This window comes from Suncus etruscus, chromosome 3 (genome assembly GCF_024139225.1).
Source record: "Suncus etruscus isolate mSunEtr1 chromosome 3, mSunEtr1.pri.cur, whole genome shotgun sequence".
Taxonomy (NCBI): Eukaryota; Metazoa; Chordata; class Mammalia; order Eulipotyphla; family Soricidae; genus Suncus; species Suncus etruscus.
In genome coordinates this window covers 114,865,826-114,883,006 of record NC_064850.1, presented here as the reverse complement: position 1 = coordinate 114,883,006, position 17,181 = coordinate 114,865,826, and the positions used below count along the sequence as shown (strand labels likewise).

Genomic DNA, 17,181 nt, shown 5'->3' with positions numbered 1-17,181 from the left:
TTATGCCATTTATCTACAACTCCTGACTTAAAAGTAGAATCATTTCTTATGAAAATAACATCTCTCATCCCTCTCTACATTTAACATTCTATTCCTAAAATTGGAAACATTCAGATATTCCTTTATAGGGAAATCTTCCCAATATTATCATTTCAAAGTAATAATGAGCCACCTGATCCTTATTTCCTGTCTCCATTATGCAGTAGACATCATCATGGCATGATCACTTGCCTGATATTAGATCCCCAATTTCATCATCCCATGGAGTTTACAAACTTTCTACACTTGATATTCAAACTCCACTGTTTAGCCATTATCATTTCCCCTTTATCCTATCAATGCAGAATTCCTGCTACTCCAACCAAACCTGTCTAATCATTACTCTATTTTGCCTATGCTTAGAAAGATAGCCCTCATCAACACTATATGTTCAAATCTTACTCATTCATCAAGTCCCAGTTCAATGTAAAAAGCAAAAAAATAACCCGGCTCCTCCACCAAGCTCTAAAAGAAAATAATGGCTGCTTAGCATAACTAACTTACCTACCTTCCTAGGTGTTGTGTATGTAAATATTTTAGGGGATTATTATGTTACTGACCCTACCCTGATCGGTGATTGTGCCCTACCCTAGGGTGTGACCTGGCATTCTGCCCCCACCCTAGGGTGGTACCTGATTCTGCTTCCACCATTGGGTGGTATCTGATCCCATCATTGGGTGGTACCTGATTCTTGGGGATAAAAACAAGGGTCTGTGGAAGGTGAGAGGCTTTTTGCTGGAACTTATGCTGAGTCTTTGGACTTCAGTCTTGTCTACCGAATAAAGCTAATATTTCCACAAGCCTGACTGTCTGCGAGCTGTTTACCTACCGTTTCACCTCAGAACCATCAGCTGGACAGGGTGGCAGACGTGTGCTCCGAGCTGGAGGGGAAGACCTCATCCTCCATCCCTCCATCAGTCAACCTCTTCAGGGGCTGACTTGCAACACCTAGGTAGCTCATTCTGGGCTGGTACTTCTGTGGAATTCTAAGGAAAAGGAGGGAGTAGATATTCCTCTCTGTACGATCAACAGCAGCCCAAAGCTACACCCTACATGCTTCAACAGAAACAGCCCAGCTCCAAGACTTAATCTTATCAAATGTCCAAGTACAAACTTTGTTTTAAATCTATAAATTCTGGACCGCAATATTTTATAGTAAAATCAAACCAGTAGTATTCCAGAAAACCTGATGTGAGAGTTACATAATAAGCTACCAATTTAAGTGAACCTATCCAGTTAAAGAGAAACTCTACTAACACCAACCACAGCCAAGGAAATCCGTAGACAATGACCTTAGTAACACCATGGATAATAGAACAACCATTTCAAATTAATCTTCATTGATCTAAGTTTTAATAATTTCATTGGCCTGTGTATTGTAGCACACAATATAAAGTAAATTTATTTGTGCCTGAATGGATTCAGGCTATGATGATGGGTGGGAAACTAGAGACAATGATGAAGGAAAGGTCACAGTAGTGGTGGCTGGGTGTTGGCACATTCAATGCCTGAAATAACTGTATTAAGAACAACTTGGTAAGTCACGATGTTATAATAAAAATTAGGAAAAAATAAAAAGTTAATTTAACTTTTTAAAAAAACTCTCTAAATCAGCAAAGATATGAGACTTGCTACTCTGGGGCTAGCATGGTATAACATCACTGAAAGTATAAAATAATAATAATGACACTACCAACCAACAGTAATAAAACTTTTAATTGAACTGGCATTTAGTGTAACAATTCTACTTTACTGATTAATTAATCAATTCTTGTGGCAATTTTATATTGGTCTGGTTCCAATGGAGATTAGTCTCCCATTCTGTTGTTTTCTATTAAGTCTTCCCTACACTAGATATTCCATACCGATTACCAGATACGTTTTAGTGTTATCTTTTCTTTTTGTTGTTGTTGCTTGGGGGCCATATGCAACAGTACTCAGTGCTTACTCCGGGCTTTGTGTTTAGAGATCACTCCTGGCTGGGCTCAGGAAACCACATATGTTGCAGGGGATCAAACCTAGGTCAGCTGCATACATGGCAAGCTCCCTACACACTTGTTCTTCCTCTGAATCATAGAGCTATCTTTTTAAGTACCCATCTCTCTGCTGACCCAAATACATAGAAATTGGCATTTTTATTACTATTTCTTTGAAACAGTCAATTTGCCAGTTATTTACTCTTCTATATTTTTACATTTGGGGCTATAACTAGACTTAATTCTATTATATTAGGTTTAATTTGCATTTTTCCTGAGTTTCTAAAGATTAACTTTTTAATATTGATGCAAAATATTGATTTTTGTTTCTAATATAAGAATGTAATGCTATCATTTTACTCTTATTTCTTTGATTATTTTGTGCATTTAGTTACGTACCTAGTTTTTAATATGCTATATGTTCTTATCATATTCCAGATATTTTCTAATTTCCCTTGTGAATGATTCATAGAAGTATGTTTTAATCACATTTTGTAATTTTACAAATATAAATATTTTACAAATAGCTTTCTGTTTTATTAACTTCGAGTGTCACTCCTGGATGGTAAGAAATGTACTTTACAACATTTCAATCCATGAAAAGTTTAGATTTATTTTATAGCTTTGCATATAGTCTAGATTGGTGAATGCTAAATGTAAATAGGTCATACTGGTTGATATTTTCACATAGTTATTTTTTTTCTCTACTTGTTTCATTAATACTAAGAAGGCTGGGAATGTAACCTAGTAACAAAGTTCCAGCCATACATACAAAAAAAAAAAACTGGCTTTGAGTTTGAACTACTAAAAAAAGAAAAAAAGAAAAACTGTAACTATAATCATGGATTTGTGTGTTTCAATCATTTGGTTAATATGCTTTGAAATTTTTCTCTGCTTCAAATACATGTTTTACAAAACCTGGTGCCAGGGAAAGAATAATGGTGTTAAAGCATCTGCCTTGCATGTGATTTTCCCCAATTTGATACCAGATAGGGCCTTGAGTACTGCCAGGAACAACATCTGAGCACAGAACCAGGATCATTCTCTGAGTATTGCTGAGTGTGCCTACCAAAATTCCCCTCAAATATGTTTTATTCATTTTATGCAATGAATTATGTCAAGATTCTCCAAATTCTGAATCACTGTCACATTGTAGATGAATATATTTACCTTTTATTTCTTCCTTTTAACTTTAACATATCTATGTTTGTTTGCAAAAAAAATATGCCTTTCAACCAGTATATTTAGATAATTTTACATATATATTGAAATGGCAAACTTAAATCAGCTTCTGTCTAAATCACAACTTTTTTTATTTTCCCTATTTTTATTTTTCCCTTTTTCTACTATCATTTGCATTGTATATTTCTATAGTTTAATATATTCCACCACAATTGGATTATTAGGTCTATCCTATTTTTAGCATTTCAATGGCAGTTCCAAAATTAACATCAGAGTATGTTTCCAGTCCAACATTTATTGTTTATACTTTTGTTATCTTGCATTCTGTTTTACATATTACAAATATGTTTTACATTATAAATATTACAAAATATTTTCACTACTTTTTAATTTTTTTATTTTGGGTGACTAAAATATAATAGTTCCAGGGATATAATTTAGTGGGAGATTACTTGCCTTGCATGTCTGGTTTATATCCTTAGCACTGCAAATAAAATATAAAGGCATACAGTATTTAATTCTTTTTTTTTTTGAAAGAAGAAACTTTAATGTGACCACTTTCAAAGTAAAATTAACACTGGCCAGAGGCACTTTACAAAAACTTTTCAAATAGGAGTTAGCCTGAAAGAAAAAATGCATAATATTCAAATAAAGCAGTATTAACCTAGTACTTTGAATACTGAAACAAATAGAGAAGGGGCAGAGGTTAAAGGAAGAATTTACCAAAGTCACTAAATCTAGCTTCCATATTCCTGTTAAGAAGACCTCCCCTTTCCATAAACTAACTTTCTTGCCTTCTTTCCCCTTCTCTTAAAATCTTTCCTGAACTTGGCAAGGAAAAAAAAAAAACCTTATTTCTGAGAAATGTGTCCTCTTAAGCCTGCATATCCTATACCCCCAAAACATTTACTTATGAGCCCATATTAACCAAAACGGGAGTTTTTGCCTTCAAATATAATAACTATATTCTCAAGTTTTATTTAGTTGCTTATATAAACTTAGGGTCATAAGCATGATTTCAGGATCTGCACTTTTTATGTCAAGTGCTTTAACTAAACAGTTTAAAGCTTCCTGTATTTTCCCACACTCTTTCAGTTCTTTTCCATGCTTTATCAGACTCTCGTAGTCATCTGTCATCTCCACTGGCTTCTCCTGGGGATAATCACAGGACTGTAAACCACACAAAGGCTCAGGGACACCAGAAGGTGGCTCTTGAGCTGGAGAGTCAGGATTATGTACAGTTAACCACCTGGCCTTATTTTCTGGAGGCAGAATTTCTCTGGAAGAAGATTCTTCTTTTCCATCAGAGGTTTCCCCACTACTTTCTTCAGTTTCTTCTTCCATCAAATCTTCAACAGCCTCCCCTTCACTACTGTTATCAAGACTTTCCTTCATGTCCTCCACATGGTCTAAAACCACATTGATAAGTGACCGCCTAGAAGCCAAAGAACTTCTTGACTTATTTATAAAATCAGGTTTCTTAGGTGAGAAGACCCTTCCAGGTGAATTGTCAGTTTTGGGAGTTGAAGTATCAAACTGTTTTGCAGATGAGAATTCAAAAGGTGATACACTGAACAGGTTTGTACTTTCAGTCTCTTTAGAAGTATCTCCATCTTCGCTGTCTGAAGTGATTCTTCTGATTTTCCTTCTGGCTTTCACATTCACTACTCCTAACTCGTCGTAGTCATCACTATTCAAACTGAGAGATACTCTGCTCTGCACAAATTCTGTTGTAGAACTAGCTGCAATTCCACAGAAACTATTTTCTTTGTGAACATGCTGCAAAGATTGACTGGAAAAATCCTGTCTATTATCTGTAGAGTCTTCTAAGTAAAGATTGAAATCGCATGCATACTCTGGTGAAAATGTTGAAGTTCCCTCCTTCAACTTGGCTTCCTTTGCTTGAGCATCATTACATTTTTTAGTAATAGATGCTTTCAAGTCGCTGTTTTGATTTTCATTTGTTATAGGATTTACGGGGCCTGGACTGCAGTGATACATAATCTCATCCTTTAGCTGATGGAGATTTGGTTCTAGATCATTTCTGACTAATAATACACTGGGTAAATCATCACAACTTCTCAGAGATTTCTCTTGTAATACTTCCTGTGTAGGTACCTCTTCTCTTAATGCCACTTTTGGCAGAGACTTGGTTTCAGCAGCAAAACTTTCTGTCACTTCCAATAGACTGTCCCTACCAACTTCATCATATTCACAGCCCTTATGGAAAGTAGCAACAGAAGCTTCATGGAATGAACTTTCACATGTGTGCCTACTCTCTTGGAGGTCAGAAACATTCATCTTTATGCTGCTGAGAGCTTCTTTCTCACTCTTGTCAGGCTGATCATCAATGACTATGCTTGCCAGTAGAGACGCGGTATCTTCAGGCTCAATTTCATTAATAGTCATATGACATGCAATTTGAGGCTTTGGTTTATTCAAATGATGGCCTTTCACCTTTGTTTGAGAAAATTCAGATTCAGTTAGCCAAGTCTTCTCAATCTTCTGTCTTTTCATTAGGAGTTCAGTATTTTTTGACTCAAGTTCAACAAGAAATTGAGCTTTGTGAACCCTTTTTTGAATATAGTTCAAGTCTTCTATTACCTCAAGCTCTTCATTAACAGGTAAGTCATGTGTGTACATCAAGTCGTGGTTAGAGATTCCAGCTATTCCCAAAGAATAGAGGAAGGCAATATGATCATCTAGGTTTTTATCAGATTTCCTCTGAGCAGCATGTAGAGACTGAAGCTGCAGCTGGGTTGCTGAGTTCTGTAAATCCTCAATTGTAAAGAGCTCTCTTAATTCTTGTTTACTAAAATAGCGAAAAGGATTCTTCTTATCACCAGTTGTTTGTCTTATTATTGAATCCTTGAAAATTTGCCTTCTGTATATTTTTTCCTCTACAGTACCACAAGTAATTAGCCTATAAACTACAACATTTTCTTTTTGTCCAATTCGATACACTCTGTCCACAGCTTGAGTATCAGTTGCAGGATTCCAGCTAGGATCAAAAATGACAACTCTAGTTGCTGCTGTTAATGTCAAGCCAACGCCACCTACTTGAGTGGTAAGCAAAAAAACAGAGTAATCTTTATTTCTCTGGAATAAGTTAATTCTTTTTTCTCGTTCCACAAGATGACTAATTGTTCCATCAATTCGCAGTATTTTAAAGTGCCTATTCTTTAAGAGGTATTCAATTATGTTTAGGATTTGTCTTGATTGGGAAAACACCAAAGTCTGATGCCCTTCATCTCGCAGTTCCTTAAGCAGGTCCATTAGAAATATCATTTTTCCAGATTCCTGTATCAGTGCAGTATCAGTTACCTGATTGAACTGCTCCATATTAAGTAAATTCTCTCTTTCATTTTCAACAGAGAACTGTATATCCTCTAGATTTAGCAAATGGCAAGTCCTTGCAGGTAACAGTCTAGGATGATCACACAGCTTCTTTAAGATACCTAACTCAACTAAAGGTGACCGTGTCTCCATTAACAACTTCTTGATACACTCCAAAGACACATACTTCTTGTATATTTCTTCTTGTAAAGGTACAAGGCGTATCCAAATAATTAAATCATTTTTCCTGGAGAGGGAAGGCATTTGACAAATGGCATCAACAGCTGGATTCTTTTCACCAGATCTGATCTCTTGATTGCCAATTGTTTTCTTCTGTACCTCTTCTTTAGTCCTCCTAAGCATATACGGCTTTATGATCGTCATTAAATTTTCAGATATTTTAAATCCCAAGGCTTTTTCCTCTGGAGTAGCGTCCTTCTCTCTTGCTCTGGTAATAGGATTTTCATACTCCATTTTAAAAGTCTTCAATGTTCCTAGCAGGGAACCTCGACAAGCAAAATCAAACAAGGCCCACAGTTCTCGTAAATTATTCTGGACTGGTGTTCCTGTAAGGAGAATGCGATTACTGGCAGGTATATTACGAGCGCATATTGCTGATTTGGTAGATGAGCTTTTAATTTTATGTGCTTCATCAAGGATGACATAGTCCCACAAAAACTCTTGACCATTCAAGCTTGAAAGTTGCTGCCAATTATTTATTAACATTTGGTATGTTGTGATAATGATGCCATTCCTTTGCTGGACTCGAATAAGGTTTCTGTTTCGTTCATCCTTGCTAGGACCATGAAAAGTTTTGACTCTCATTCCTGGAGTCCACTTTACAAATTCTTTTACCCATGTGATAATAAGATTAGTTGGCATAATTAGCAGTGCGTGATTCACAAGTGAAGCATCAAACATACCAGAAAGGAAAGCAATGACTTGAACAGTCTTCCCTAACCCCATGTCATCTGCCAAGATACCTCCTTTTCTGCCATCCCTGTATAGGCTATACAGGAAAGCTATACCTTCCTTTTGGTGCTCAAACAGCTGGTTGTACAGTTCTCGATAAATCAGTAGGTCCGAGTTGCACACGTATGTGAATTCATCGTTTCCATTGTCTGCTAATTCCTCTAAGGCTTCCTGGATTTTCTTGATTCTGCTCATCACCTTTGCACTGGGAAAAATGTCCTTTGCCAAGTTGAAAAGTTTAAGTGCTTCTTCCAGACCTCCATTCTTAGTAGCTTCTTTGGCCTCTTTCACATATCTCAGGTAATAAGCAGCCTGCTCTGGGCTTAAATCCTCAGCTCCCGCAAACGGTCCGGAGGCCTCCATGGCTCGCCCTCAGCTTCCAGGTTTAGCTAGCAAGAATTGAATTTCGCTCGCTCTCCGCATGGAGGTGGGACCGGAAGTTAACTTGACCAATAAGCAGCAGCGGCGGTCCCCTTCGTGACCCTGCTCAAGTTCTTACGGCAGCGCGTTAGCGCACAGAAGGTGGGCGGTGTTAACCGCTATCTTTCGCCTTCTGATTGGGTCTTCCTCTGTCTTCCTCTTGCATTTAACTCCTGTAATTAAATTGAAAGCACGTAACAACATGGGCCAGAGAGTTAGCACAGCGATGTTTGCCTTGCAAGCAGCCGATCCAGGACCAAAGGTGGTTGGTTCGAATCCCGGTGTCCCATATGGTCCCCCTTGCCAGCCAGGAGCTATTTCTGAGCAGACAGCCAGGAGTCACCCCTGAGCAACGCCGGTATGGCCCAAAAGCCAAAAAAAAAAAAAAAAGTACGTAACAACAAGTTACTGGGTAGGCATTTCCGGCGCTCCAGTATTTAATTCTTAACCACAGGGAATACATTCCCACTGGATACCCCAAACTTAGGCTAGTAGCAAACCTATGTGTAGAGTTCTTTTTCTATCATACACATTCATGATAAATTTTATGAGTTATATATAGGAATTAATACTAAAACAAAAAATAACACTAAAACTTATCTGGAAAATGATTTGGAATATCTAGAGTAGGAAAGACTTGTAGAAAACAAGAGTGGGAGAATAATCTGTTTTGAAACCAAACCAGTATAAAATTGCCACAAGAATTGATTAATCAGTAAAGTAGAACTATTACACTAAACACCAGTTCAATTAAAATTTGTATTACTGTTGGTTGATAGTTCCACTATTATTGTTTTATACTTTCAGTGATGTTATACCATGCTACCCCCAGAGTATCATATCTATGCTGATTTAGAGAATTTTTAAAAAGTTAAATTAATTCTTTTCCCAATTTTTATTATAATACTGTGACTTACCAAGTTGTTCATAATACAGTTATTTCAGGCATTAAATGTGCCAACACTACTGTGGCCTTTCCTTCATCATTGTCCCCAGTTTCCCACCCACCATCATAGCCTGAGTTCATTCAGGCACAAACAAATTTACTTTATATTGTGTGCTGCAATACACAGGCTCATTGGAATTATTAAAACTTAGATCAACAAAGATCAATTTGAAATGGTTATTCTATTATCCATGGTGTTACTGAGGCTATTGTCTAAGGATTTCCTAATTGCAGTATAACAATATACTTCAATAAAAGTTAACTAATGTTGACACTCTTTATACTTTATTAAGATTAAATTTTTAGAACAACTGACTATACATGGATAATTGAGTCTCTGGGAGGTAAGTTATGGATAAAGGTAGACTACTGTATCTTATATTTTCCTTTAAAATAAACATCACTAGTACTTTTCAGAAAAACATGTTTCCATTTGCTAGAATAATCTTTGTATTAATATATCCTATAGATAGGCTTTACTAACAATAAATTCTCTTATATTACTGAAAATGGAAAAATATTTAATTTTCCTTTTTTTTTTTTTTTTTTTTTTTTGTTTTTGGGTCACACCCGGCAGTGCTCAGGGGTTACTCCTGGCTGTCTGCTCAGAAATAGCTCCTGGCAGGCAGAGGGGACCATATGGGACACCGGGATTTGAACCAACCACCTTAGGTCCTGGATCAATCGGCTGCCTGCAAGGCAAACGCTGCTGTGCTATCTCTCCAGGCCCAATTTTCCTCTTTTTTAAAGATAATTTCATTGGACATAGAATTCTGTGGGATGTATTTTTCTTTCACTATTTTAAAGATTATCATCTGGCTTTTATATTTGGCAATAAGAAGCCTATTTATGGTTTTGTTATTGTTTATTTGAAGTGATAAATATCTTTTTTCTTTGTCTATAGTCATAACAATTTCTTTATTTCTTTTGTTTTGTTTAGTTTTGGCCGACACTCAGCTATTTTCAGAATTTGCTCCTGGCTCTGTATTCTGTGATCACTTGGCATGAGGTCTGGGGGATCATATGGGATACTGAGAATCAAACCCAGGATCAAATGTCCTGTCCTCTGTATTATCACTTTTATTTTTATTTATTTATTTATTTATTTTTGGTTTTGGGGCCACACCCAGCAGTGCTCAGGGGTTACTCCTGGCTGTCTGCTCAGAAATAGCTCCTGGCAGGCACGGGGGACCATATGGGACACCGGATTCGAACCAACCACCTTTGATCCTGGATCGGCTGCTTGCAAGGCAAATGCCACTGTGCTATCTCTCTGGGCCCCCCTCTGTATTATCACTCCAGTCCCCATCCTTGATTACTTTGATGTTTTAAATTTTTTTATTATATTTTAGGAAAATTGTATTTTCTTTCATTTTTATTTGGGGGCATTTGTCCTGCTTGCTGTTCTCTGAACTTCTTATATTTTTTGTCTAATATTTTCCATGCTTTTGGAGAGTTTTTATGTTTATAACTTCAAGTCTTTCTTTTACCTCCTCTCCTTTTGCTCTTCTGAGACTTAAATTATATGTGTACTAAGTCATTCAATATTTCCCCACACTATTTGAATGTTAGTTTTTCATTTTTTTAAATACTCATGTGAGTGTACTTCATGTTTCAGTTTGGATAATTCTTAGTATTCTATTTGGGTACTTCTCCAATTTTCTTAACACTTCAGCTTCACTCATTCATTTATTCCTCACCAGTATCAAAGTTATTGATCCATCTGTCAAAGGAATTCCCATTTCTTTAAATTATGTTTCTAGGTGGCCTGTTCTTGAAATTTCATCTTTCTTCTTCAGTTTCCCATCTGAACTTTCACTTGATCACCTTTCCAGAAGAAGAAACTTATACATCATTGTTATTCCATATTGTCTGGTAGCTCTAATTCCTGCTTCTCTCTCTCTCTCTCTCTCTCTCTCTCTCTCTCTCTCTCTCTCTCTCTCTCTCTCTCTCTCTCTCTGAATATTCTGATTCCCTTATTTCCTGGCAGTAGGTTTTATTTTCTTAATTTGGGGTAGGTTTTATAGTGTAGGATGTAAGATTGAGATAATGAATTTTTGTGCCCATCTTTTGTCATGACACATGAGTGAGGGGGCAAATTAATATAGACAAAGAACTCTGTCTAATATCAAAATAGCCCAGGTTTTAAATCCCTTTCCCATGGGGTCTGTGAGGTGGCACTAGAGGTAAGGTGTCTGCCTTGCAAGCACTAGCCCAGGAAGGACCATGGTTCGATCCCCCGGCATCCCATATGGTCCCCGCAAGCCAGGTGCAATTTCTGAGCGCTTAGCCAGGAGTAACCCCTGAGCATCAAATGGGTGTGGTCCCAAAAGCCAAAGAAAAAAATTCCTCTCCTGTTGAGGGACTACAGTTCACTGTATTGTATGCTTAGTATGAGATCGCTGTGACAGGAAGCATACTCAATGTTCTTGCTTGCTCTATCCTCAGCTTCTAGTTATTGCCCTGTGATGACTGCACCAGAGGGTTCCCTCCTTTCCATCACCATCCACAGAGAAGCTCACTATTCCCTGATACTCATTGCTGAATTGAAGGGCAGTCCCCTCTTTTCTTGATTTGTGTTAGGCCCAGAGTTACTGGAACTCAGAGTGGAACTTTTCCAGCATCTCTGCCTGCCTCCCACCACAGTCAAAGTCTGCTCTAGATCTGTGGTTTATCTTGGACAGAAGCTTCCTGGTCTCCCTGTGGTTGTAAACCAGTCTTGATCTGACTAAGCCATCCATAATCCAAGCTGCTTTCCTCTCCTCCCACAGAGTTGGAGATTTGTACCTTCTCTTTTATGAGCAAGAAAGGGTTTTTTTTTATGTCCTCTTAGTTGATATTATTTGTGGCCTACCCATTCCTTCATATTTTCTGATTTCTCACTTACTAGGGGAAAGAGACCAAGAAAAAAGCCACCTTTTTTTTAAGTTGAAATCATTGTGATCTACAAAGTCCATCATTGTTGAATTTCAGATATACAATGAGTGAGTCAGAGTCATTCACACTACCAGTGTCAACCTCCCCCACCAATAAACCCTGAGTATATCCTATACCACCATGCTTTGCCCCCTGGCCTGCCAGCATAACAGGCCCATTTAAGTTTAGATTGTCAAAGTTTAAATCTCATGATTCTATTGTCATTGACTTTGGTTTGGATATTTAGTTCTGTCCTTATTTTTTCTCTGCCAATGCATCTGAAACCACTTGGTTCCTGGCCCCTGGCCCCTAGCCTTTCTTTTTTTCCTTTCATCTTAGTTTTATAGAAAAAATGCAGAAATATGTGGTAAAACAAAGTAATCCCTGTCCCAAGGTTCTATGTAAAAGGTGGTAGCCCCTATTTAAAAGAAAAGAAAGAAAAGAAAAGAAAAGAAAAAGTATTTGTGGTATTTTATTTTTATTTATTTTTGCATAGGTAGAGTAAAAGATGGGGAAAATATAAAGGCCTAAAAACAGGGAGACCTACCCATGAAGTATCCTGCCATAAGACCAACTACAAACTCTGGGTACACTAAGTTGTCTAAGCCCAAAGACTTTGTGGTGTGTGTGTGTGTGTGTGTGTGTGTGTGTGTGTGTGTGTGTGTGTGTGTGTGTGTGTGTGTGTGTGTGTGTAGTCTCAGTAAAAGTTCTCAATCAATTGTCACAGTCAGGTTTCTATAATTAGAGATCTTGTTTTTGCACAGATCCTATGTCAAAATCAGGGTGTCACAGAGTGTCTTCTGGTTTCATCTCACCATTAGGTGGCAATGCAGGAAACTCTGCCGTGAAAGCAAGATGTTGCTCTTCCAAGTTGTCAAGGTGTCATTTGAATCCACCCACTCTGAAGCAATTTAATGACAGGGCAGCTTTAGGGCCTTCCCTGGTAGAAATCTGATTCCTGATGTTAGTGCAGAAAACTGTGCCAATTCCAAAGATGAGATCCAAGGTTTTGGAGTATAAGGCCGATGCCCAATCAACTGAAGCCCAAGTCAAGTCACTATGGCAAAAGTTCAGAGTGAAAGGCCCCTCTGCAATATAAAATTTGAGTTCCTATCCCTATTAAATAAGAACTTCTTTTTATACATAAGCTTTCCCCATTTTAATGTGCCTATGCAAAAACAAAAAAAGAAACAATGCCACATGATATTTATTACTGGTGCATCTAGTGGTAAAAATAACAAGCCAAACAATCCGTATAACATGGTTCTAATATGAACTCAGAGTCCAAGAGAAACTTATCTACTAGATTTCCTACTAAACAGATCCAAAAAAAGGAATGGGGACAACTACCTCTATATAAGAAAATAGACAATATGAATTTTATCTACTAAGGAAATACATCTAAAGAAATATACGAAGGATATATATATATATATATATATATATATATATATATATTTTAAATCTGTGGAAACAGTTTGAGTGAAGAAGCCACTTTTGAGTTTTCCCCTTGAATTCTCAGGATCTATATGCAAACCTGTGCCCTCAAGGAGGGGTGGCAACTCTCAGTCTCCTCTTCAGAAAACCTTATGCAGGTGAATAGAAAAGATCTTTCTAGTTCATAAGAACTATTTTTTTTCCAGACTCTTTGCTTGTTGGCTTTGAACAACAAGTTTGTATTTTAATTAATTTTTCTGACCAGCTTGTTTGGCACTTCATCTCAAGTCATTGTGAGAGCTCATATTCTGTTGTTTATCAATCTTTGGAAAGTCATTAGCAGTGACTCAGCTCTCTAGAGTGCTCAAGACAAGTTATGCTATCAAAGGCCAGAGACTTAGTACAGGTTTAAAGCACTGTCTTGCCTGTAGTCAACACAGGATTCAGTCCCTGGTACCCTTTAAAGTCCTCTGAGTCTGCCTGGGGAGATCCTTGAGTACAAAGCCAGGAGTAAGTCCTGAGCACCACCAGTGGATTGGTGCTTACCACAAAAAAAAAAAAAAAATCAAAACAAAAGTCATGACTTTGAATGTATTTGATTTTTTTTCTCTTTAGTAGCTTGGGTAGAAGCAGCATTCTTTCCAGCTCTCTACATCTAGTATAAAAGTTAAATTGCTATTTTTAATAGCTAGCCATTGTTTCATTCATTAGGCCCTGGAAGATGATTTTGCATATCAGGAATATATTTTAGGTGTTCTGCATCATCACACAGAAATCTCTTCTTGTCAACAATAGTTAATATTCTTGTCAAATCATCATAATTCAGGAATTTACTTTTCTAATGACCTTTTGAAAAGTAATGTTTCTTCACAACCAATATTTATGAAGAAAAAATACAAAATTGATTTTCATCAAATCAAATCCTACAAGTATCTTATCATTATATTTGTTTTATTTATTTTTTAAACACCCTACCACTGTATATCGCTCCAGCTTCAAGATTTATATTTATTTGGGGATATAGAAATTATAAGTTTAAAAAAAAGAAATTATAAGTTTTTACTGAGGTATCAGATTTAAAACCTCTACACATATTCATAACAAATACATTTTTGGTTTGTTGTATTTATTTTTAAAGGGCATGTAAGGTTCAGTAAGAGGATGTAGACTTGAACTTTGACAAGAGAGGCTTTCTAACATAATTCTATGAGAACTTTAGTTTTAGACAGCCTCACCAATAAGATAATCCTACAATAAAAAATCTGAGGATTAATAATTATTTCAAATTAATTTTGGTAAATTAGTCTTTGAAAATAAGACCAACATCCTTGCTAGGATCCACGGAAAGTCTGGTCTTAAATATAAAAAATATCATTTATGTATAGTAGTTATTTTACTTATTTATCTAGATTCCAGATCTTAAATAACAAATTATATTATTTAAGCACCTGCAGTTTAGTTTATTTATGCAGCAAAAATATTTTGCAAGACACACAAACTTAAAAATGTATGATTCCTATCTTTTAATATTTTATTAATACTTTAATACTTTATTTTGTGAGCTATCTTGATAATTCAATGTGACCATTGTTAATATAGAGGCATAATTCATAGGCATAATCTATTGCAAGCGAGCAATAGAAAAATGTAATAAGAGATAGAATAATAAGAACATAAAATAAAAATGATTAATTCTAAGCAAACTTCACAAGGTAGATACATTGTGCATTTGTATGTGTATTTTATCATATGCTATTATGCTATTGAAGAGAGGTAAAAGACTTATTATAGAAACAAAGAAAGACTAAAGCTTTTAAAATAAGGGTTGAAATAGCAAAACTACTAACCCTAAAGATTCTGCCCCAGAAACATTAAAATGAATCCTTAATAAAAATAAAGCAATAAGCAGTGGGAAACAGATTCCTAGATGCAAAACACAATACAATTGTATTAAACTATCTGTGTTAGTTTCATTGAGTTACAAAAGAAAACTTTGCTTTAAAACAGAACTGGAATTGCTAAATGTGTAACAGTAGAAATAATCATAGAAGGCTATAAAAAGTCAAACAAAATAAATTAAGGATTTATATTAAAGGCTGACTACATCCAAAAATCTTTAGACATTAACTGCAGCATATATTTCAAGAGTGAGTGAAATCTGAAAACTTTTGAAAAAACAGGAATTAAAAAAAAATCCAACTTAAGCATAATCTACTGAAAAGTACCACAAAGGAAATAGGAGCTTTGTAATTTTTATGAGTCAAACAAATTTATCATGCTATCCTCTAATTATTCAACAAGTTAATTCCTGAGAGGCTTCAAGAAAGCTCACTTTAAACCAAAATAGCATTTCCATCTTAAATTGTTTAACAACTCTGTCCTGAAATGACTTTTGATTTCTTTTTATTTGCCATAAATATAAAATCTAAATATTTGCTTTGAAATAGATCTAGATATATGAAATCTTTCAATATTTTGTCACTACCATTATGTTTTATCTGGGCTAAAATGATAATTTGGGGGTGTGGTCACACCCTGCAGGGCTCAGGTACAATTTCCTACTCATCCTGAAAGGCTCAGGAGAATATATAGGATGCCAGGGATCAAACACAGATCAGCCATGTATAAGACAAATGCCCAACTCACTGTGCTATCATTCCAGTCCCTAAAAGTGATGAAGTGATGAATTTTAATAAATTACAACTTAATGAATTAATCTTTAGTTTATAATGTCTTTTCTTCTCTCTCTCTCTCTCTCTCTCTCTCTCTCTCTCTCTCTCTCTCTCTCTCTCTCTCTCTCTCTCTCTCTCTCTCTCTCTCTCCCTCTCTTTCTTCTTTTGAGCTACACCTGATTCAGCATTCAGGGTTTACTCCTGCCTCTAGAGCACTTAGAAGTCACTCCTGGCAGGCACAGGGAACATATGGGATGCCAGGGATCAAAATCAGGTTGTCCATGTGCAATCCCAATGCCCTTCCTACTGTGCTATATCTCTGGTTCCCATAATATCTTGCAAAGTTTCTAGCAGCAAAGACCTTTAATAAAATATAGTTAATTGAATCTGAAATGGAAATATTTACTAAAATTCCTACAGGGACAGTTTTCATGCTCTTACTAGTGTCATGTAAGTCAACATTGAAGACAACATTCAAAGAAATTATCACCTTCCTGTTATCAGGACTCCTTAGATCACAGAAGAGGTTGAACAGTATCTTCCTAGAACACAATTTATCATAAAAACTCATTTACTAACCTAATGGCATCAAGTTGAAGGCTGAAAAGGTAACCCAACAACCTGACTGCAAGAAATGTTAACACTCAAATTTAACACAATAAGAACTTTTTCTATGGACAATCTTCTACATGTCTGGGATACATCAATGAACAAAGTCAAAACACCTATATTTGATAGAGTCTAAATTCTATGAGAGAAGAAATGAAATATAAAAATCCTCCATGTGAGAGGGGTCCAGTAATGATAGGTACAAACTGAACCCTGAGGTTTATAAATAAATAAAACTTTCTGTGTCTCAGCAGGTAGGGCAGGGTGGGTGGAGCTAGTACATTGAATCATTCTTCCAAAAATACTTTGCGGAATACTTAAATGTAGAATTTAGCCCAGAAACAATATCAAGCTAAATGTAAAATTGAATCTTGAAAGCAGCAAATGAACACCAAGTAGCCAGATAATGGAAATCCTTAAATCTAAATTAAAAAAGAAAAGAAACAATGTTTTGCCAGTTTTGTCTTTGGGTCACTCAGCATATGAATTTTCCTCCAATTCCCCAATAGTAATTAAAAATACTCTACATAGGGAAACTAGAAATAAAAAGAAGAAAAAATTTAGTAAACTTAAATATCTTATATTTAAAAAATAATTTTGCATATATGGAGGAATACCTTAGACATGGTGTTCTGCAATTCGATCATATGATTATGACATATATGACAGAAAACAA

At 36.1% G+C, this 17,181-nt stretch overlaps 1 protein-coding gene across 1 annotated transcript; it reads right to left on the bottom strand.

The window, feature by feature from the left end:
• Positions 1–4,166: 4,166 nt before the first annotated feature.
• LOC126003671 (DNA excision repair protein ERCC-6-like) lies at positions 4,167–7,880 on the bottom strand. The gene has a single exon (XM_049769985.1). It carries the CDS (start codon positions 7,866–7,868, stop codon positions 4,167–4,169), a length of 3,702 nt encoding a protein of 1,233 aa, XP_049625942.1. The 5' UTR covers positions 7,869–7,880.
• Positions 7,881–17,181: the final 9,301 nt, after the last annotated feature.